The sequence below is a fragment of the Prosopis cineraria genome, unplaced genomic scaffold (assembly GCF_029017545.1).
Source record: "Prosopis cineraria cultivar Desert tree isolate PC_DT_omini unplaced genomic scaffold, ASM2901754v1 PC1067, whole genome shotgun sequence".
Lineage (NCBI taxonomy): Eukaryota > Viridiplantae > Streptophyta > Magnoliopsida > Fabales > Fabaceae > Prosopis > Prosopis cineraria.
In genome coordinates, this window is record NW_026556392.1 from 2,648 (window position 1) to 27,060 (window position 24,413).

General features: G+C 35.2%; 2 protein-coding genes across 5 annotated transcripts; both read left to right on the plus strand.

The window, feature by feature from the left end:
• Positions 1-522: 522 nt before the first annotated feature.
• LOC129299185 (putative lipase ROG1) lies at positions 523-4,321 on the plus strand. Of its 4 annotated transcripts, XM_054937636.1 has the most exons (10): positions 523-1,113; positions 1,321-1,388; positions 1,484-1,554; positions 1,778-2,047; positions 2,256-2,416; positions 3,051-3,106; positions 3,238-3,296; positions 3,371-3,494; positions 3,846-3,943; positions 4,127-4,321. In XM_054937636.1, the coding sequence occupies exons 1-10, from the start codon at positions 869-871 to the stop codon at positions 4,196-4,198; spliced, it is 1,224 nt and encodes a 407-aa protein (XP_054793611.1). In that variant the 5' UTR covers positions 523-868; the 3' UTR covers positions 4,199-4,321. The 4 variants fall into 4 exon arrangements, with proteins under 4 accessions (XP_054793611.1, XP_054793612.1, XP_054793614.1 ...); XM_054937637.1 differs by lacking the exon at positions 3,238-3,296 and having other exon boundaries at positions 3,051-3,093; XM_054937639.1 differs by lacking the exon at positions 4,127-4,321 and having other exon boundaries at positions 3,742-3,938.
• Positions 4,322-8,241: 3,920 nt separating this feature from the next.
• On the plus strand, positions 8,242-9,172 carry LOC129299186 (EPIDERMAL PATTERNING FACTOR-like protein 2). The gene is made up of 4 exons (XM_054937641.1): positions 8,242-8,354; positions 8,483-8,614; positions 8,723-8,757; positions 8,872-9,172. The coding sequence occupies exons 1-4, from the start codon at positions 8,348-8,350 to the stop codon at positions 9,139-9,141; spliced, it is 444 nt and encodes a 147-aa protein (XP_054793616.1). The 5' UTR covers positions 8,242-8,347; the 3' UTR covers positions 9,142-9,172.
• The last annotated feature ends 15,241 nt before the right edge of the window (positions 9,173-24,413 follow it).

Sequence of the window (24,413 nt, forward strand, 5' to 3'; positions counted from 1 at the left end):
AGGCTTGATCCTAACCCTTTATATAAGGGCCAAGTTTTAAAAAATGAGGTATTTTAAGAAAATCAAACTTAAGGATTTGAACCTTTAAGGACCGGATCTGCCCATTTTCCAGCTCTACACCTAAGAGGCTACAAATGTTCAAGCTCTAAACAAATATTTTTTATTTTCCATGCTATTTTATATTTTTAATCTATTTTTAAAATTATAATTTTAAGTTTGATATTTTTAAATAATCAAATTAGTAACAAAATATATATATAAAAACTTATATTCATTTTAATTATTATACATTTCAATTGATTTTTAAATTAAATCATTCAAATAAAATTTAATTTATTCAACTGCCTTGTAAAAAAAGTATTCAAATATAAATTAAATTAAAATTATTATTTTTTTACCTTAATTTGTTAATCTCAATTAATTCTAATCTCAGTTACAAATTTGTTTGATTCAGACACGCACATGGGCTTCAAATAGTGGAAGATTTTGAACGCGGCGTGCTTGAAAAAAGAGAAGAAAAAAAGCAACGTCAACGAAAACTTCAGAGTCAAGGAATTGAATGTATCGATGGGCAGCATTGCCTCGGAGTGAGGACTAGCAATGGAGGTCCAAGCCCCATCCTCCGCATTTTTTCTTTCTCTGATACGACGGAAGATATTTTAGCACAAGATCGGTCGCGAACCCATATTGACTATTCTGAATCACGATTCCTCAGCCCTGGCACTGATTTTTCTATCAGCACAGTGAAATCTATTAACCGGAACTGCTTCCAACGGGCCTTATTTTACCTCTCGCTCTCCCACATCGAAACGACACGCAAAAACTGAACGATAGCAACTCAGTATCGTTCTGTTCTCCGACCTCACTCATGGCTTCTCTAGATGGGGAACGACTACAAAGGGTTGAAGAAGCAGAGGGATCAAAGAAGAAGGAGCTCAATGGATTAAAGGAGAGGAAGAAGAGTAAAAAGAATTCATACATGCCGAAGCTTAGCTGTCTCAGAATCGAACACGATGCGACGGGGAAAAGTTTTGATTTGGAGGTTGTTGATGCTTCTGGACAGCGCCCCCATCCCACTCACTTGATTATAATGGTCAATGGTCTTATAGGCAGGCTAGTCCTACTTACCTTTCTCGGTTAAATTCCACCCCCTTTTTCATCCTTTTATCTAAATACATATATAATACGATGAATTGATGATCGATACTTTAACTGTTAAGTTTTTGTTATATCGTGATGATTGTGCAGTTTATTAATTCTAGTTATCGACAGCACAGAACAGTCCTGATGTTATGCTTAACCTCTGTTACTTTTTCGCAGTGATCGGGATTGGAAATTTGCTGCAAAGCAGTTTCTCATGAGGCATCCATATGATATTATTGTACACTGTAAGTCCGTATAATATTGCTACCGTTATTCCATCATGAGATGATTTGGATTATTTCATCATGAAATTGAATGCGTATGCCATTGTGCAATGCAGGCAGTGAATGTAATTCTTCTATGCTGACATTTGATGGTATTGATGTGATGGGAGAGAGACTAGCTGGGGAGGTGAGCTATGACATTGTCGCTAAGCAGCTTGTATTACTTTCTTGGCATCTGGAATTTCATTAGGAACCAACCAAATTGTTTGAAATTTCATGTTCTTTTTGTCCAAAAATTGTAATTTCATATGGTTTACTCTGTTCAATCTATAATGTTTCAAGGGGGTTTTGGGTTTTTGAATCTGCTGTAACAATCCAAAATTTTCCACCCCTCTTTTTTCTTCTCCCAGGTCATATCAGTTATAAAGCGTCACCCAGGTGTTCAGAAAATTTCATTTATTGGTCATTCTTTAGGTGGCCTGGTTGCAAGGTATGCAATAGCCAAGCTTTATGAGAGGGACATTTCAAAGGAAATTGCTCGGGAGAATGGACACTCTGGAAGTCACAATTCGGATCCAGCACGCCATAAAAGGAAATCTGAAGGAAAAATTGCAGGACTAGAGCCCTTAAATTTCATAACCTCTGCAACGCCACACCTTGGATCTAGAGGTCATAAACAGGTTACCCTATGTGCATTGACACTTCATTCCCTGTTCTTCCAGTCTCCTTGTTTACACTTGCTGGTGTAAACCCTTTTTTTTTTGGTTAAAGCAAAATGAAAACTCTTATCTCTATGCTTAATGTCCCTAAATATTCTGAGGTCTCACGTTTTCAAGTTGCTCCGTTTATCTATCTATTTTCCTTGGACTTGGTTCAAATCTTCTTCAGGTTCCGGTTTTATGTGGATTTCACTCTCTGGAGAAAGCAGCAACTCGTTTTTCATGGTTTCTTGGCAAGACAGGGAGACATCTTTTTTTGGCTGATAAAGACAAGGGGAAGCCTCCACTTCTTGTTCAGATGGTTTATGACAATGAAGATATGAAATTTTTGTAAGCTAGATTCATTATCCCCTGTCTTCTTTATATAAAGTGTTTTTTAAATTACAATCTTGGTCCAAATTATAGGGTGTTATGTAAAAATAGAAAAAACATAATTTTAGATCCTTGTACTTTGCTCGCGTTTGCTATTAGTTTTTGCACTTGTTTTCGGTATTTTTGATTCCTATACTTTTATTTTTTATTGTTTTAAATCTCTTCAAGATCCTATACTTTATTCAAGAGAAGACCCAAAATAATGAAAAACAAAAGTACAAAGATAAAAAACACCAAAAAAGTACAATGATCAATAGCAAAATGCAAGCAAAATATAGGGATCTAAAGTTATGTTCTTATAAAAATATCTAATGATTTTACATCCCTACTTTTAATAGTGATCTCGTAAATTGTGAGCAGAGGTTTCATGATCTATCCTTTTCATCTCTATAATTAATGGGGGATAAAATTGTAATCTTACGTTACTTTTACACAAATTTAATTATGTAATAACTTTTTTTCTAGATGTGTGAAAACATTGAAAACATCTTATAACAAGGATTTAAGGATTGGAGGGAGTAATTTGATTTTTTATGACTGGCTTGCCTAGTGGGAATCATCAAGAGTAACGCACTCTGCCTCTCCTCTGCAGATCTGCTTTGCAGTCCTTCAAACGGCGTGTTGCCTATGCAAATGTTCGTCATGATCGTATCCCTTTCTCTTGCTTAATGTAGGAGATGGCTAGAACTTAAATCAGTAGAACTAATAATTGGTTAGACTCATCATTCCTTTGTTACCCTGTCTGGAGTTCTTACATGAACAACTTGACACCATAACAGAACTTGTGGGATGGAGTACATCGTCTCTAAGGCGTAGGAAAGAACTCCCCAAGCCCATAGTAATTAATCTTTTTCTTCAGCGACTTAGAATTTTTTTTTTTTTTTGTATTGAAACTTACAAGTTTTACTTCAGAATCTTCCACGGCACGAGAAGTATCCACATATTGTAAATGTGGAGGCAGCAAATCCCACTAATTTTCCTGAGGAAGTTCTTGCTGAAACCAACGTTAATGGGCCCGATAAAATTGACCTGGAAGGTACGCTCACCTTTTTGAACTCACAAGTGAGAGTACTTAACTGAAGCCTCTCAGGTTTTGGCTAGTCAAAATGTTCTGTATATGGTGCTTGTCCTTTTAATTCTATGCTTTAAAATTTTGAATGACGTCGTGGAATTTGGGAAGAGCAAGTGACAAGATCTTTGAACTTAGTTGTATTTGAATGCTATAATGTGAAGACAACTTGATGGTGCAGTCTATATAGTTTGAATTCTGTTATTTTCATTAGGGGCCAACATGCATGCTTCTGGTTCTGATTGAAGAGGAAGCATTGGTGATGTACACTGAGCAATATTCTCAATCATTTTACTAAAATATAACTACACTTGCCAGAGGAGATGATAAGAGGCTTGACAAAAATGAGCTGGGATCGCATTGATGTGAGTTTCAGTGGCAGCAGACAGAAATATCTAGCGCATAATACTATTCAGGCAAGTTCTCTATCTTGAAATAGAAATTAATTGTGCTGAAGAATCGCAATGCTTTTGTTTCTCTCTTTAGAAAACTATCAGGACCATGGAGGTTCTTCACTACGCGTGCAATTTGTATGCTTGTACAGTCTGTGCTGATTCTATAAATTATTTAACATCATCTTATTTTTCACTTGTATTCAGGTCAAATTCCACTGTATCAACTCTGCCGGAGCAGACGTTATCCAGCATATGATTGACAATTTTGAATTATAGTTCCCCTGCTATTTTATTCTGTTTGAGCCCTTTCTTATACAAGGGAGCTTCGGAAGAGGAATTGTGCAGACACAATAACAGTGTTAATGATATAGAAGAAAGAATGTGTGGCATTTAATTTTATCTTCTTACCTGTAATTTTCCTTCTTTTTGGCCACCACACCATTAGTTGCCTTCAGTAAGTAATAAATCCTGACATTCGGATTGAATCAGTACGGCGAAGTATGTTATGAAGGCGTAAGATATGACAGAGTAGGGTTAAACTTGATTCACTTCGGAATTTTCGTATCTACTATAGTATAATGGCATTTCGATTAGTTAACAGAAGAAGAGTGTTAAGAGAGACTCCATAGCTAGGTGTACAGTACATAAGATTTAATATGACCCAAGAATGGTTGAATTTATTCCTTGGATTCCTATGAATATCCACAATCCCGCCCCTTTTTTTTTAAAAAAAAAAACGAAACTCTATTAATGGCACGTCCCATGATTGTACGGAATATAAAATGATGAGGAAGCAGTAAATTTAGAGGAAAGAAGAGGGGAACAAGAGGATACACACACACACACACACACGCACGCATATTTTTTTGGACCAAAACAAGAGTGATATCAAATTGTACATAAAATTTATGTATTATCAACATTTCCGTGTCATGCTGAAATAACAAGAGCACATGATGTGCCAACAGTACGCGAATGTCAAGTTCAATGTCTCCTTCAGTCCCCTCACCCACTCGTCACAAGTATCAACTGTCCAATCTTCATCGTTCAATATTAACAGACCCACCGTGTCCCTTCCAATTCCTCTCATGAAAGATAGCGGGAGAATGATGTTAAAATCTCACACAAAAAAATTAATTATTGTAAGGTTTATTGATAATTGAACTAAACTATACAACAACAATAACAATAAGTCTTTATCCCATTAAGTGGGAGTAGGTTACATAGATTGCAAGACGTCATTGTGCTCTATCATTTAATTGAACTAAACTATATTGATAATTATTTACTGCAAGATCTATTGACAACTAAACTAAACTGCATTAATCAATGCAGTTTATTATTTAGTTGTCATAAACCTTGCAGTAATTAATTCCCTTGTATGGGATCTAATTGCAATTATTCCAAAGATAATTGATGACCAGCTTCACAATGAGGATTCATTTATTTATGCCATATATCTAGCAATAAATTTAGCTTTGAATCTGGCTTAAAAAAAATAAAGTAGCAAATTTAATTATATATGATTTTTTAAAAAACATATGATAGCTTAAACTATTAAATGATACAAAATAAATCACGAACTTTAAAAAATAGAGCATCTAATAGCGTGGCTGTTAATTTTAGCTAACGAAAATTATATGAGATCCACAATGACACGTGACATGACACAGGCATGACATGTTGGCATAGTAAATGTGCAAATTTAATTATGAACTATTTTTTTCATAAACACTGGGTAGCTTCTATTATTAAAAAACAAACCATCCAACACATTTTTCCTCAATTTTGATTAAATATCATTTATTTTCATACTTATGAGACCTATAGAGCATTAATCTCTCTAATCTTTTTGCTTTTATTCTCAATTCCAGCTCAAGAAAAAATTCAAAGATTTCTTATCCTAAGACATTCACAAGGTTAGTGTCAATAAAGTAGAAGCTTGATTTTATTACGTATGAAAGAAACTTGATTCTATCTTAATTTAACTATGAATTATTTCTTTTACTTTGTTGGCATTATTTTCATGAATGTCTTCAGATATGAGATTGAGAATAATGACAAAAAGATTGAAAAGATTAATGCTTTGTGAGCTTTACAAACATAAAAATAAATGGTGTTTCATCAAAATTGAAGAAAAGGTGTTGAATTGTTTATTTTTTTTATAGTATAAGCTATCAAGTACTCCTCAAAAAATAGTTAGTGACTAAATTTACATTTTTACCGTGTTGATGTGTCGTGTCACGTGTCATTGTGAGCCTCACATAACTTTCGTCAGCTACAATTAATGGCAGGTTATTGGATATTTTATTTTTAAAAGTTCTTAATTTATTTTGTACCATATAATAATATAAGCTATCAAATGTTTCTTGAAAAATACTATAAGGCCAAATTTACATCTTTACCAAAAAAAAAAAAACAACCTTAGATGAATTAAACAGGAACGTGAAGTTTGTATAAATGGGATGGTATATGTCACTACGGATTCTTTTTAGTAGAGCTTGTTCAACCAAGTCTACTTAAAAAAAGATATATCCCCCAAAAACTGAATATCAATCGTCTAGTGTGCCCGAATTTGCTTGTAAGATGAATCTATGATATGCCAATGGAAGAATTTCAACAAAAGACCCTTAGCTAAATTTATTTACATTCAAAACCTCTAAATTTTTAAAATTTTATTGCAGTCTAAAGATACTGATTTGATATTAAATTAATATTAAAACTTTTTTACTTTACTTGTTAATGGTTCTATTTCACTTGTTCATTTATTTACAAAATATAATTAATTACTTTACTTTACTTATTTTCATTTCAAGCGTTTAAATCATCTTAATACGACATGTTAATTCCTATATTATGTATTGTTCATTTATTTATAAATTATTATTAATTTTCTTACTTTATTTGTTCATTTTTTTTTTACTTGTTTATCATTAGACTTTCACTTGATTTTATTTTAGACAAATAAATGAGTGAAATAAAATAATTAATAATATTTGATAAGTGAATGAATAAGTGAAGTAGGAAAGTTTTGATATTAATTTAAATAAAGATAATTTTATTTTTTTTAAAAATTAATATCAAATTAATATTTTTAAATTGTAGTAAAATTTTAAAAATGTATCATTTTGAAATACAATTAAACATGGGCAAGAGTCTTTTGTTAAAATTCTCCCCGTACTAATTACTGCTTGTGACGTTGTAGTTCAACATTTTTTTTTTTTGGGGGGGGGGGGGGTGTAAACGGGTAACATTGTAGATATAGATACCTGGACTCCGCATGACTTGACTTGGCAAAAATGGGACAGAGTTGGCGTGTTGGGATGGGGATGGGCAGAGTTTCACTAAAGGAAGCGTAAAAATGAATGTATCAAATACTCCCTCTACCTCATATAAAATATTTTTAATTAAATGACATAAATTAATAGAAGTTAGTTATTTAATTAAAAACATGATAACATTTTAATTTTATTTTTATTTATGATAAATAAAAAAAGAATTTTTTTAAAATAAATTAATGAGAGTGTTTATATTTTTTATTTAATAAGAACATAATAGTTCATTCATTAAAAATTATTAATAATTTGTTATATTTAAAAATAAAAAAAAATTTAAAAAACTTTTTTATACATATATGGGCGGAGGAATATGTGAGAGGCCATGATGTCCGTCCTGTTGCTATTCTACCACTTTGTGAACTTGTCGTACAAAATTGGGATTTTAGGGTTGGTTCATGTGGTTGCTTCTGCCTTCAGCTTTGCGCAGAACGGATTACATATTATAAATAATTGTTACCAATCTTATTAATATTAATGTAAAAAAAAGTAAAAGAAATAAAAAATATATAACATTTTAAATATATTTTTATATAATAAATTTAAAAAAGTGATATTATATTTTTCATGAAAAAATTTAAAATATTTTTAAAAAATATTTAAAAAATTATACTATAACTTAAAAAAATTAAATAAATTTTTTAAAATGTGTTTTATAAATAAAATGGAGAAGTATATGACGACACAGTCGAAGTTGTTTGGCGGCACGGTAAACGAGGATAGCTCTTTTCTTTCTCTCAACGTCAAATGTTGGCCTACTCTACTGCTTTTGCAGTCCACGTACCGCGTTGCTCTCAATTGATGGGGAAATTATATAAGGCATCAGACTTCAGAAGAGGTGATCCTTTTTGCATAATGGAGGTGGCATTCAATCTCTGACCCTACCTTTTTCAGAATTTCAGCTTCACTGCTTCTCTGCTGTCACTTATCTTCCCTCTCTCTTTCTCTCATCTCTCATTCTCTTACAAAGTCATGCACATTTAGCTTCCGGGTTTTGGTTTATTTCAAACTGAACACTCAACAAAGTCACAACATTTGGCCTTCCGCTTCCACCATCTGAGTTTTCTCTTTGTCAAATTCTGGCGCAGAAATGGCTTGTCTGCTTCCCACACACTGAGTGCACTCATGCACTATTACTTATTACTACTACCACTTACGTCTTATTTTGGCGCGCATTTTAAGTTTCTGTACTCACCAGAAGCAACTCCTCCATTCTTACCTGCAGTCTCTTTCTCAGAGAAAATGGTCAGCGATCAAATCTGCGTCTGTTGGCACAAATATATACGAGTAATCATATGCTTGCTAACTCTCTTGGCGTCAACCTCAATCTTCGCCCAAAAAGGGTTCATGGCTGAAGGTAAGGTTACTTCTATGTACCCTTGTTTTAATGCAGAAAAACCAAGCTTTTTCATATCCAAGTGTCCAACGTAACTTTGCTGATTTTCTAGTACGTTTTTGCATGCAGGCCGAGCAATTCCCAGGTTAACAGAAGCGTCAAAGGTAATTAAGAGGTCCTTTCCCTCCTCATACATGGTTACATAAGCTTCTTTACTGTGCAACAAGTATAAAATATGTGCCAAAACTGAAAATGTATTCGTAATTGTATATATTCAGAGGGGCATCGAAGAAGAGAAGGGGCTGGTAAAGGAATCAAAAGCTCAGATAGGGTCAAGGCCTCCAAGGTGTGAAGGAAGATGCACGAGCTGTGGACATTGTGAAGCAGTTCAGATCCCAATAATCCCCCAGGTCCAAAGCCACAGTTCGACAGCGACAGCAATACATTCTGCAACAAGAGCCACTACACACTCAAGAGGCGATGACCTTTCCAACTACAAACCCATGAGTTGGAAGTGCAAGTGTGGCAACTACTTTTTCAATCCATGATTCAAATTTCAAACTGCAAACAAGTCCCATTCATTTTTTGGGGGCGACAAGTTTGTATGTATCACTTCGCTGAAATACTCATCTCCCCCCCCCCCACCCGGGCCGAATAGAGCAGAGTTTGCTCCGAGTTTGTATGGCCTTTTTTTTTTTTTTTCTTTTTTTTGTTTTTGGACGAGAATGTTAGAATTGTAATGGGGAGTATTGTGTTAATTATGAATCGGAGAAAGAACTCTGACCCTTTTTGTCTCTAGCTATCTCTAGGCTGTGAGTTATTAAAGAAGCCTGAAAAGGCGGGAGCGTGAAGGTTTGTGATTGGACTTGAGCAAATTGGCAGAAAGAGAGAGTGAGAAGAGTGGGAGCGTTGGGTCAGGACCGCCCCTGCCTTTCATATCCCCACAAGATTTGGGGTATCAGAATTAGAGAGGCTGAGCTGCAGAGCCCACCTCCAAGAGATTTACACAAGCCACGACAGCTTACGCAATCTTCTTTTCTGTGTTAAAAAAACAAATTCAGTTTATTCAAAGTGGCTATCATCTCCAACAAATGTATGCGTCATTCGTTCTGTGAACGGTTCTAATGGTAATTACGGCAAGGGAAGCTTCTTGGCTGGTAGATCTTCAAAAAAGTGAGACCATTCTCGAGGTTTTCATGGGTGCACTTTCACTGCCTTTCCTTGTTACACCGAACTGGATAAAGCAAAAGGCCAAAAAAAAAAGGACAGTCTTTTTGCTGTTAAAATGACCGTCGCAGTTGCACAGGGAGGCATTTAATGCGAGTAGTGAATATGGTACCCAGGAGCCATGACATGGTAAAGATTTGGATTTTGGACGTTCATTTTCTTTTGTCAAGTGGTGCTTCCTACTCTTCCTCTCAGCCAAGGGCCTGGTTTGGCCCCGTTCAAATGATATTATTTTATAAAATTTTAAAATAATAAAAAAAAGCTTTTTTTTAATGACAAAAAATGTAATTACCTTTGTTTAAGATGCATTTTATGTAGAACTAACATTAAGATTAAAAGTAATAATTTTTAAAAATATATGATTAAAAAGTATTTATTATTTTTATATATTACTAATTACTAACTAAAAAATGATTAATAAAACTAAAATCATAAAAAATAAATAATAATCATGAAAACAAGATGATACTTGAAATATAATAACAAATATAATATTATAAAACAATTACTCATTACTTAAAATTTAAAAAAAAATACAAAAATATATATATGTTCGAGCAGGGCTGGGCGGGACTTAACCCGACTTAGTGTCCGGCTCAATGAGCCCAAACAACTCAAACAAGGCCAGACATGCCGGGCAATCAGTTGCAAAAGCACTACATCTCAAGAAGCTCTCCCTCAAATAAGTTTAGGCTACAGGGATTTGGATTCGCCATGGAATTGCGATTTTCGACGAGAAAGAAAGTCACGTTGGAGTTTTAACTTCAATTAAACTTAACAATATTCAAATATAATATAATCTCTCCCTTCGATATATAGTAATCAACCATCACTTCAGATAGAAAAGAAACGACCATAAATTGTCCCTAAAACATAAATTGTATAGAAGATTGGAGACATTAACGATACTGAAAAAGGCATTAGCTTCCAGGGATTTAACGTTTTTCTTTTTTCTTGTATATATAATAATTTAGGATATTTTTAAAATCATATTTATCTTTAGAGGCATAGGGTGTCAATGAAATACGTAAATATCTACAGAAAAAATAAAACTGTTACGTGGAGTTGGGGAACTGTCATACGATTTATAACTCTTTTTTTATCAGCATACCATTTATAACTTATAAATAATAAGATTTCTATAATTGTTTGTTTATTTTATATACTGATAATAACATAAGCTTGTAATTGCTTTACTCAGAATAACTTTCTCATCTTTTCATAAGACCCGCCTAATTTACTTTCAACAGTAAAGTAAAGAATGCTCCAATTTAACTAATTTAGGAACAAAAATATTCCAACAAATATTTTATGGCATTAGGTGCTCGTCAAAGAATACTTTAAAGATAAAATACACCTTAGTCCTAAGAGGGGAGGGGGAAAAAAAAAGGAATCCTTGAATAGTTATCGCCACACCACCTCGCAGAAAAATTAAAGAAAAAAGTGGCGTCTGAACTCTGAATACCTTACACGACATTAAAAATACAGGCCTAGAAAATTTTGGGTTTGAATCAATGGGCATTAAATATGGAAAAGCAATATCTGCTTCTAAATGGGCCTTGAGGCCCTCGAATGATGTCAGTCCAAAAACCGCCCATTACTGACCCAAGCCAGCTGGATGCTGAAATGAAATAATAATAATTATTATTATTATAATAATTCCTAGCCTTTGTTCATTTCCCCAAGTACCTGAGGAAATAGCACAAATGTCAACTATTATCAGCAGAGGAATTTCACCGTTCATGAGTTGTCATCTTTATTTCTAAGCAAATTTGATTCATTCTTCTATTATTCTACTTCAATTTCTTTGAATGGGGCTTCAAGTAAACTAGTTTCTGGAATCAATAACATTGGAGACATTCATGATATTGAATAATGAACATCAGATACTTGTATAAAAATTGATCTAAATTAATTTCTTCTTATTTTCAAACATATTATCTTTTTTGGCTAACATTATGTATATAACTTAAAATTTTAAATGTATTTTAAGTCAAATGAATTTAAATCGAGTCACCAAGTAACTTTCACCCAAAAATTATAATTATAAATACATAAAAGCTAAAAACCGCAACGCCAACGAAATTTTCACTGAGATGAAGTTGATTTTCTTAAAAGCTCTGGTGGGTTATTTGGATTTGGAGAGAAATGCCAAAATGTGTACGAGTAACGTCCCAGTGTTTGTAAACCTTGTCCTCCCCAAAAGCTATTGTGTTAGTTCTGGGTTTTGGAATGCTTTATCAGGCAAGAAAACACACTGTAAGATCTCATAACGACTCTAATGGTGCTGATCTGTGAGTTCATATAGACAAATAGCGTTTGAAAATGAACGTTGTTGGTTTTTTCCTGAATCCTCATTCAGAAGTTGGTAAAGGAGTTGCGTCTACAGACTGTCCGACTCGAATGGGAAAGTCATCCATGGCTTATCGTAAGATCCGTGTCTTACTTGATTATTAAAGCAAGTGCCTTCAAGAAAATCCTGGAAAATGTCAGGCCGATCTTCTGATTCTTGAAACTTCTAGGTGATGTTTGAAGTTTTTATGCCTTGTTGACGTTGGAATGCAAAGTGGGTAAAGCATCCCTTCAACGTGGCGCATGAAAATCAAAGAGGCATTCATAGCCACGTATCTTTGTTTACAAGGGCACAACACCTTCAACCCATGAATGCACTTTAGTCCCACCTTTTCAAGAGAGCAAAACTCCAAAATTTTACTCACCCTGGCTCAAGCACTATTCTATTGAAAATAAGCATAAAATAAACTAGAAGGATATGTCATGGTTTAAATACTCCGTATGATTAAAAATTATGCATAATCTGTTACTTGCTAATCCTGTTTAATAGTGTTTTAAGTGGACCTTCTGGTGTGCATTCCACTGCTGGCCCATCCATATTATAGAAGTCCCCGATAGGAAAATTAGAAGATTAGAATAACAGTGGTACTTTCCAGTCATGAACACAAAATCCTAGAACAAGGAAATAATACACCTGCTCAAAAGTCTATCCAAATGATAGTAACTGGCAAAGAATACAGCAAAGCAAATGCATTTCGCTTCAGATTTCTTTTATCCTTTTCCTTTCCTCAAATTATGGGCAGTGTGTTTATTTCAGGGGAGCCTATAAATAAATAACAAGCAATTCTTAAACTACAAGACACTTTTGAAATATAATGGACGTCAATTTGGTGCTAAACAAGTAAAGAAATGCTCATACCTGCAAATATGCCAACGGTTGTCAGGTTTTAAATTGCCATCGTGTGATAAATCAGGTATTCTCACTCAAGAAATGACCGAGTGCATAGATGAATGACAAGAAAATATCCAGATAAAGAGGCTTATTTTCAAGGTCGAATGGACAAAGATAGCAAAGAGTGCAGGTCAAAAATGTCCAAATTCCAAATGTTCGTCCATGAACTTCAGACGCTACAAAATAATTAACAAGTATTATCAGTCCTCTGAAACTCGTTAGATTAGTAGGATCATGTTCAAAACCAAAGTCAATACAAATAACTTCACAAGTTTTCCAATAGAATAATATGCCACCTTGCTTGCCATTACTTAATTGACTACACCAGATCGATTAGAGACAGTTATTTGTTTTGTTTTAATAAGCGCTCTTGTAAGTTTATTAGTCCTTAGGTAAGGATATCAATGGGCCCTTATATGTTTTAATATGCTGATCTTAGGGGAACCAATAGGCTCATGGGAACAGGATGCATGCAGGCTGTGTTTAAACTTGGGGATTTAGTAGCTAATGCAAGCAGAGACGAGGATAGCATTCCTGCATGAGCAAAAAGGTCCCTGACCTCTACATATGAAATACTCTGGAATTTGAAAGCACCAATGAACTAGCTCCCAATGCTTCAATCCTATAGCAGATTCACTGTTTTGTCTAGCAAGCTAAATTTCCTTATCTATGCAATCCAACCTGCATATCTTATTACAAGACAAGTTAAATCTTCCTCGTGCAACACCCTCTCACTAAATGACAAGTTTCTATTTGGTTAACCACTTGACGAAATCAGATGTTTTTTTGTTACTTTTTTGTCCTTTTTAGGTCACAGCTGAATTTCTACAACTTTGTTGGTCAGCTAATTTGACTCCAACGAGGAAACAACCCAAGCATCCATCTTCTCTTTAATTTAGAAAATATCAATACGAAGGTATAAGAAATTCCACCATGTTCGAAACATCATATTTGCTTTGTATTCAACACAATTTTCAGCACATTTATAACTGAAAAAAACCGTTCGCATCTCTATTTCTCCCATAGTCCCATTGATTTCTATTATGCTACAAAACACGAGAATTGTTGCATGGAAACAACAAAATGGGAGAATATTATTTCAGAATTTATTGCACCCCAGCAAACTTGGAAACGATGCTTTGTCAAGGTGCTTGGATGGCATGGTAAATAGTTGTAATGCAAATTGAGCTCAAAAATAGCACTTTAAGAAACGAATTGGTGAAAAGAAAGGGAACAGTGAAAAAACTAATTTGAAAAACAGTTAACAAAAACAAGTTTCACAAATGCACTATCGGAGTTGGAAATGTTCACACGGAAAAGATCTCTAGAAAATCTGCAAATACCCTGTTTGCTGGTATAAGGAAAAAGCGGGCTCAATATTTTTGCATTGTGCATATAAATAAACTCTTTGAAGAGAATAATTTTAGAGAAGGGATCTAAAAGATCTGATGAGTTCTTACTTATTTGACACAGCAAACAACTCTGGGATCCGAATATACACCCAACCCGTTGCAGCCGCTGAAGTAGCGAACTGTCCCCAGCTACCTAAGAAAAAGTCCTCTACTATAAACCCACGGTGTCCACACTCCACACCCTAACGTGGGGAGATAATTTCATTGACGAAAGTGACTCCTAGAAAAATAAACAGGCTGAATTCCAGAAATCCACTGTGGATCTAAGGGAATTACAGATTACTGACTATGCGTGCTTGAAAATAAGCAGCATTGTAGAAATGCAAGAAACTCAATAAATAGTGGAAGTCGAGAGGATAGAAGCTACTGTCCGTGTTAGAGAAGACGGCAAGTCGAAGAGCCCAAATGTCAAAGAAACCGAACCAGACGGAGGCTAATCGGAGCGTGCCAACCAGCATCAGCCACCATCCTAACGGCTTCATATTTCGTTCCCAAGCTGCCTGCCTTGTGATCTCCGAACTCCGTTTGAGAATTGCTTCCGCTACGGCTAACACTCATGCCTCGTTTGCCACGAAGAAGTGTTTTTGGTGAAAGTGGGAGTGAGGATAAAACTGGAAGTGGATGTGGAGGTGGGATTTAAAAGTATAAATGAGATATGAATCATATTTAATAAATATAATTATATTCTGAAAATACCAAAATACTCATAAATTTTTTTTAAGTCATCTCCTTCCTCGTTCACTGTCCACTAGAAACCAGGATTTGTTCATCATCCACCAGATCTCAAATACCCAAACATGATAAACCAGCCAAATTTCAGGATCTATTGCTGGAAAATGTAATGAAAATTAGAGAATTAAATATTGAAGTTGAAGAATATAAACATCCAAATTGTGCCTGAATGTTGCCAAACTCAAATCGACCCTTCCACCATAAATCTTGAGTACAGTTCGACGATTCAAACATGAACTGGCAAGCGAACGCTGGGCTAGATAGGAACTCACATGCACAAGCCTCATTAATGGTGGAGAATCAGTGGTATTCACCGAAAGATGTAGTTTTCGGATATGTTTTTCAGGCGGAGGACGACGGAGAATCATCGCAAACTCGGGTTATTGGAGAATCAAGCGGTAGTTGCTGGCGAAGGGCTGTCGCTATCGCTCGTGGAGGGTCGGTTACAGCTTGCAAGAACATTATGAGAGAGGCAGAAGGCAGGGGTAAAAGAGTCCTAAGGAGGACGATGGAACCATCGGGTGATATGATATTATGTGCAGAGAGGATACGTTTGTCTTTTATATTATTGTTTTGTCCTTGTTTGTCTTTTCATAGGCACGTACTGCTGGACCTTTTGTATGGGCCTGTGCTTCCACAAAACCGTTATGGCATAAGTGGAATTATCTCTCTCTCTCTCTCTTCCCTCGCCTCCTTCTTCTCTGTCTCTTCTTCCTTGTCTCCTTCTTTTTTGTTTCTGGTTTCTTTTCCATTTCAAGATTGTGCTCTTATCATTGGTATCAGAGCAGACCGCATCCTAATGGCAGAAGCTACACGTTCACAGGTTGCTGAACATGAGGTAGAGGACCGTCTAAGGGAAGAAATGGATCAAAGCTTTGTTGTGATAGAAGCTCAACTCGAGGGACTACCACAAATGCAGACGCAAGTAACTGGGATGCAAGACCTTCTGCAACATTTGTCCTCACAGCTTGCTAATATACAGCAAGGGCGAGAACGTGAAAGACGTGACGATTATCAGGTTCGAACCCGTTACACCAAGTTAGACTTTCTCAAGTTTTCCTCAACTGATGTTGATTCATGGATTGCCAAGTACGAGCGTTATTTCTTATTGGATGGGACGTCGGAGACTCGTAAGACTATAATAGCTAGTATTTCTCTAGATGACAATGTGTACAAGTGGTTTCAGCATTATGAACGAGGAGTCCCTAGTCTTATACCATGCCCTAAATTTGTCGAAGCCGTGCGTATGCGTTATGGACCATTACATGATGACCCAATGGAGGACTTGATGCACCTCCGACAAACAAGCAAGGTAACTGATTATCAGCAGGAGTTTGATGAGTTAATGTGTAAGTTAGATCTCTCTGAATCAAGGAAGATTAGTTGTTTCATTGGGGGGTTAAAATCCGAGCTCGCATCGAGTGTGCGATTGTTGAGACCGCAAACTCTACTAGAGGCATTGAAGCTTGCTAAGTTGCAAGAGACAAATCTGGATTCCTTACATAAGTTCACGATGAATCTCATTCCGAGTAAAAATTACAGTAGCCCTCCCAGTTATTCTAATCAGTCAAAGGGTCTCCTATCGACTCCTACGCCGTTGAGAGTTTTGACTCACACTAGTAAAGATAAAGGGCCACAAGTTGATAGGAAAAAAGTGACCCCTTCTCATGGAGGTGCTTTAGTTTCCCATGGTGGCGAACGAGGTATATTGGGGTGACCCAACATGACTTTCAAACAGAAGATAATAGCTGAAGAATTGGAAGAATGTTGTTCCAAAAACTTGTGTTATTATTGCAAAGAAAAATATTTCCCTGGTCATGACTGTGCCCAAAAATAACGTTTACAGTTATTTTTAATGGAAGTTAATGGGGAAGATACAGAAGAAACAGGATTCGAAGTTCAATTGATAAAAGCTGAGGATGAGCACACTGAAAACAGTAGTGAGACTCAAGAGCAGCCGATTATCTCTCTAAATGCAATGCATGGGCTAGCTACTTACAATACCATGCGGATTATGGGGAGAATTGGGAAACACACACTGTATATTCTAATAGATACCGGGAGCACTCATAATTTCTTAGACTCAAGAACAGCGAGAAAACTCAACTTACCTTGTCAAGATATTACTCCCCTCACTGTAGCTGTAGCAGGGGGAAGCTCTTTATTGGGAACTCAAGTATGTCAAAATCTAAAATGGAGTACGCATGGGATAGAGTTTGAAATTGATGTATTCTTATTACCCTTAGCAGGATGTGATATGGTGTTGGGAATGCAATGGCTTCTAGAATTGGGAATTATACAGCTTGACTGTAGAAATCTGGCTATGGAGTTTCTGTGGCATGGTAAGAGAGTTAAGTTGACTGCTATAGCATCAAGGAAAAATTGTGTCATTGGGGAGAAGAAAATGTTGAAGCTAATTGAGGCTCAACCTAAAGCTTTGGGTCTTCACATAACCCCTGTTTGTGCTCAAGTTGGATGTCATACCATCCAGGCGGAGTTGACAGAGAGCTTGCCTATTCCAATAGAGGGATTACTTAATCAATATACTAACTTGTTTCAAGAGCCACAGTCTCTGCCACCATCCCGAGGAAAACATGATCACCAAATCATATTAAAAGAGGGAACCAACCCTATTAATTTGATATCCAGCTTTTTAAAAAGATGTGATTGAGCAAATGATCAAGGATATGCTTGAATAGGGAATCATTCAACATAGCACTTCTCCTTTTGCCTCCCCCGTAGTGTTGGTTAAGAAAAAAGATGGTAGTTGGCGCATGTGTGTGGATTATAGAGCTCTTAACAAGGCTACTGTTCGTGACAATTTTCCAATTCCACTAATTGATGATTTATTAGATGAATTAGTAGCTGCTCAAATTTTTTCCAAGCTGGATCTTCGTTCAGGATACCATCAAATCTGTATGCAGGAAGAAGATATTCAGAAAATAGCTTTTTAAACTCATGCTTGACATTATGAATATTTGGTGATGCCATTCGGTCTCACAAATGCTCCTTCCACATTCTAAGCCATTATGAACTCTATCTTTGATGGCCTCTTGCGAAAATTTGTTTTAGTGTTTTTTGATGACATACTTGTTTACAGCCCTAATGTTAATTCTCATGTAACTCATTTATAAGTAGTCTTTGATATTTTGTAGAAAAATCAGTTCTATGTGAAGCGCTCTAAGTGCGCCTTTGCTGTTACAAAGATTGAATACCTTGGCCATACTATCTTTGATAGGAAAGTAGCAGCAGATGCAACCAAACTTCAAGCGCTACAGGCTTGGCCTACACCACACACTATTAAGAAACTTCGTGGGTTCTTGGGTCTTTCGGGCTATTATAGACGTTTCATTAAGTCATATGGGATTATAGCTCGACCACTCACAAATTTATTGAAGAAAGATAACTTTCATTAGGGACCTGAGGCAGATCAAGCTTTTTGTACCCTTAAGGAAGCCTTGATTTGTGCTCCAGTATTGGCATTACCAAATCTCAATGAGTCTTTCACATTGGAGACAGATGCATCAAATGTGGGAATTGGGGCTGTGCTTACTCAAAAAGGCCACCTAATTGCATATGTTTGCAAAGTACTTTCCCCTCAAAATTGGCTACTGTCTGTGTATGACAAAGAATTATTAGCCATTGTACATGCTGTGACAAAGTGGCACCAATACTTGTGTCTTCAACCGTTCACTATCTTGACAGATTAAAGGAGTCTCAAATTTTTATTAGAACAACAATTATCTACTCCTTCTCAATACACCTGGATTACCAAATTAATGGGTCTATAATATGACATTAAGTACAGAAAAGGGATTAAGAATTATGCAGCTGATGCTCTATCTAAAGCAACTCATGGGGAACTCCTGCACTTATCAGTTTCTTCAGTCTTATCTGAGTTGTGGGACTGTATCAAGGAACAATGGGCTACTGATCCATCACTTCAAAACATTATACATGATTTGAAAATAGATGCAAACTCTCATCTGAAATATCAGTGGCAGTCTGACATATTACTTCGGAAGCAGAAATTAGTTATTGGTCCAGGACAACACCAGCTGAAGCAACACATTTTACAGTGGCTACACGAGAGTCCACAAGGAGGGCATTCAGGGATCTCTGCCACACATAAGAGAATTAAATCTCTCTTTTATTGGAAAGCCATGCTGACTGATATTAAGGCTTTTATCAAACAGTGTGAAACGTGCTTGCACTGTAAATATGAAACTGTGGCCTATCCGGGTTTATTGCAACCATTACCTATTCCTCAAGGAGTATGGCAGAGCATATCTATGGACTTTATTGAGAAACTCCCAAAATCAGGGGGCAAAGACACCATCTGGGTTGTTATTGATAGACCCAGCAAATACGCCCACTTTGTTCCACTAGCTCATCCTTTCACAGCTCCTCAATTGGCCTAACTTTTCATTGACAATATATATAAACTTCATGGCGCCCCTGCCAACATAGTCAGTGACTGAGATCCTATCTTTACAAGCAAATTCTGGTGTGAATTTCTGTTGCGTTTAGGAGTGGAACAGAATATGTCAAGTGCCTACCACCCTCAAAGTGATGGGCAGACTGAGGTGCTCAACCGCTGTCTTGAACAGTACTTATGAAGCTTCTCTTGGCAGCACCCCCGTGACTGGTCGTAATGGCTACCATTGGCAGAATGGTGGTATAATACTACCTTTCATACGTCTGCGAGAACTACTCCTTTTGAGATCATGTATGGCCAACCACCACCTCTTCATTTACCATATTTACCTTACGAGTCATCTGTGGAAACTATTGACCGCTCCTTTACTTCTTGGGAACGCCTTCTGCAGCAACTTCAGCAAAACTTGGCTACTGCTGTCAACCGTATGAAACAAGTGGCCAATCGTCATCGTACAGACCACTCATTTTCAGTGGGTGATTGGGTCTTTCTTAAGCTTCAACCTTATCGTCAGATGTCTATAGTTCGTCGTACCTCTAAAAAGTTGAGTCCTCACTACTTTGGTCCGTATCAAGTGTTAGCTCGTGTGGGTGAAGTTGCATATACTTTAGCTCTGTCTCCTAACTCACGTGTGCATCCTACCTTCCATATCTCTCAGCTGAAATATTTCCCGAATTCGTCACTACCAGTGGTGCCCCTTCCAACTGATATTGGAGATATGACAGTAGCCCGAGAACCATATGCTATTCTTGATCATCGCATGGTTCAACGTCAACACCGTGCTGTGACTCAAGTCTTAGTTCATTGGAAAGATGACTCTCCAGATGCTGCCACATGGGAATTCTGGGTGGATATTGCAACTCGGTTTCCTTCTTTTGCACGGGCTCATCATCCTTGAAGATAAGGATGTTAAGGGGGAAGCACTGATATGATATTATGTGCAGAAAGGATACGTTTGTCTTTTATATTATTGTTTTGTCCTTGTTTGTCTTTTCATAGGCACATACTGCTGGAGCTTTTGTATGTGCCTGCGTTTCCGCAAAACCATTATGGCATAAGTGGAATTATCTCTCTCTCTTCCTTCGCCTCCTTCTTCTCTGTCTCTTCTTCCTTGTCTCCTTCTTTTCTGTTTCTAGTTTCTTTTCCATTTCAGGACCGTGCTTTTATCATAGGGTAAGGCATGGAGCCCAATTGATTGAACCAGGCTCCATGGAGAACCAACTTCTATAGTACCAAACGCATAATTTTATTGGTTCCACTTCCACTCTCACTTCTCCCATACCAACTTCTTGTTAACAAACAAGGCATTAAGATTCAAGAAGACAACTGTCTATTGGAAATGATGTCGTCAAAAGACCGTGGGATTCCCCTCCCGAAAAAACAAAAAGGGCTCCACGAAAGCTGTCGTTTGACAAAGCAATTCCCGAACCAGTTGGTTAAAAAACTGTCCTGGTTAAAAAGAATTAAATAATTTTTTATAACAATTTTTTTTCACTCAGACTTGCGTGAAAAATTGTTGGAACATGTTCTAGACCTGGGAACAAGTCGTTGGAACATATATAGCAAAAATTATTTAAATTATGAAGTATTAATCTCTTTTCTACTAGATTCAATTCCGTTAATAAAAATTGAGGTGCTTTTATTTAGAAAATTAATGACTTTGGTTAACTTCAAACCTGAAGAGTCAAGTTGGGTCGCAGCTCACAGTCCCACAAAGATTCAAACTCTGTGTGTGTGTGTGTGTGTGTTTTTTTTTTTAATTCCAACTCCAAACCAAAGAAACAAGTACAATTGGAACTTGCATGAAGAAGTAGTTTATGATGCCAAGGGACTATGGCCGAGTCCAATCAAAATATCCTGGAAATATAATCATTATTATAAGAATAAAATTTACACGTTTAAAAATATAAAATATTTTTTGAGGAGTTAAATGTTTAAAAATGGAAAGTATTTTTTAGTCTGTTGAGATATAATCATTGCCTTTTTTTTAAAAGTGCCTCTATTGATGAATGACTTTATATTTATTGTAGGATGTTTAATAAGGATAAATATAGAAAGATAAGGTTAGTTTGAAAGTAAGTAACTACTTTATTAAGAGATGAGATTTGATTAAAAATACCTTATATTTTTTAATGGAGGGGGTAAATCCTAACTAGCATTGTAAGATTTATAAAGGAAAATTTTTATCTAAGTCCCATTCAAGACAATTAATTACTCGAAAGTTTACTAACAATCAAGCTCAAGGAAATGACAATACATTATGTCGTAATTTTCTTAAACTTAGTTATCAATGGATTTAGGAGTGATTAATTGTCTTAGATGGGTCCTTAAAATAATTCTCCCATATATAAATCCCAACAAGCATTTATTTTTAAATAAAAATATAACTTTAGTCACGAATTATTTTTCAATAACTATTTAGTATTCTATATTATAGAATAGTATAAAAAAAATTCATCGTTAGTAGAAGATGTAGCATTTACCACTTTCCATCCATTTGGTGGTAACCTTCATTTATTCCACCCAAATTTATGGGACCCACAAATTTTCAATCTCTGGGATGATGTCCTACCTCAATCGTTTTCATTGGCATTATTCTCCTCCTTCGCTTCAATGTTCTAGAGTTCCACATCTATGCGTCTTCTTCCTTCCTTCCTTCCTTCCTTAGCCTCCAACCCTCCACCCTTCCCCTTCCTTTCATACTCACAGTCACAAGGGTGAGTTTCAATTCAGTAGGCATATAAGTCACTTGCAAAAGTGAGCTCCTTGTCCTCTTTAAGTAATAAAACCAAATGCCATTTCCTTTGCTTCTTAAAGCGATCCTCAGAATCCAATTTCATCATTTTATTCTTTGTACGGTCACCGTTATGAGTCCACCATTAATATCAAAGACCAAAGTAATCACAGAACTGATCTTATTTGGATTATCAAGTTTGAAATATTTGTATGGGTGAGATTTTAAATTTTCAAACTCAAAAAAGTACTCAAATATAATTGAAAAAATTGATAAAAAGGACTTAGTTAGAAACAAAATTGGCCGTAGGGATCAAATATACTTGAAAGACGAAGGTTAATATTTTATTAACTAATTAATTTGAGCGGTTGCTTTCCATTCATAATAAAGTGGTATTAGAGTTTAATTTCATTTAAGATTTAAAAGTTTGTTATTACACACACGTTTAAAGCTCAAAATTATCCTTTGTGGAATCATTTTAAGTATACTTATACTTGAACAACTTATCAAGTAGTATAAGTTCAAGTCTTGTCAAAACTTAAAAGCCTTTTATTGTGCACATATTTGAAGTCCAAAATGTGACTAACCTTGGTTATAGGAAGGCCTTGATTGTTGGTGCATGGACTTGATATTCAGGGGCATATTTGATATGTAGAGCTTGTGAATTCACACTTGAAGGTGTGAGTGAACTAAAAACAATATAAGAAGTTCCACATTAAATAAAATTGAACTTAATAACTAATATATAATAAAAAAAATGACCCATTAACTCAAGCGTTGAGGCTTTAGGTTAGATATGATGTCTTCTAGTTAATCTTTTCTCCTTTGTTAGAACCTGGTTTGCCCAAGACCTGAAAACATGTTTTGGTGCATGTTTGAAATCCAAAATTATTCAATGAGAGACTTCCCACATGCATCATTTTAAGTACACTCATATTTACATAATCTAACAAGTTGTATCAAAGCTATGTTTCACTTGAGAGACCTGAAAGCCAATTATTATGCAACTTGTGGGACCTATAAATAAATAAATATATAGATATGGTGAATGATAATTTTATATATTTTGTCCTTTTAATTTAGGCTTTTAAATATTTATTTGAGACTAATTGAATTTAATTGAATATTATTTAATTTTATTAGTCAATTTTCAACTTTTAGATTTTAACTATCTATATCTTCTAGATCCAATTTAAAAGATATTAATAGAAACTATTTCAAATAAAAAGAATATGGGCATACTTGAAAATTAAGTCAAGAATTAAATATTTAAAACTTTATTTATATTTATTTTGATTTTTTAATATATTTTTCAATTAAATGTATTTAAGGTAGTTTTGTTATTCTCATTAAATTATTGGGTTTGAATTTTCTGAGGAGAGGAGCACATGGCCGCAAAAATCACTCTGTGAATTGAATACAAGAGAGGTCGCCGGGCATAAGAAATCGTGACACTGGGAATTGAAATTGGCGAAACAGATGAGGAGGAGCAGAGGCGGACGTGCTTCTCAAATACGTTGGGCGATGGCCTGCTGGGTGCTGTTTGATTTTTAATTTTATGGAGGGTTAATTTTTAGATATGATAAATCACAAATCATTATCTTAAATTTTAATCAAAATTTTTAATATTCAGAAAAAAATTTATTTTAACTTTATTTTAATTTGTTATTTTATTCTTTTTTTATTTTAAATTTTATTTTAATTGATATTGTTGATTATAGTAGTTTTGTTACATAATTATTGAATTATAAATTTTATTTGAGGTTTTACTTGCTATAATCAATTATATAATAATATAAAAATGATTTGACATAGCTTGGGTGATTATTTATAACTTTATTTATTATTTAATTCTAGAATCATAATTTAAAAAATATATAATAGAATTAAAATAATAAAATAAAATAAAATAAATTTATTTTATGAACGAGAGAGATTAAATTTAAGTGATTGAGTCATAATTGATTGTACTGCTTATATTTGATAATTTTGTCAATTAAACTTATTTTAATTATTTAATTTTAATTTGGCTT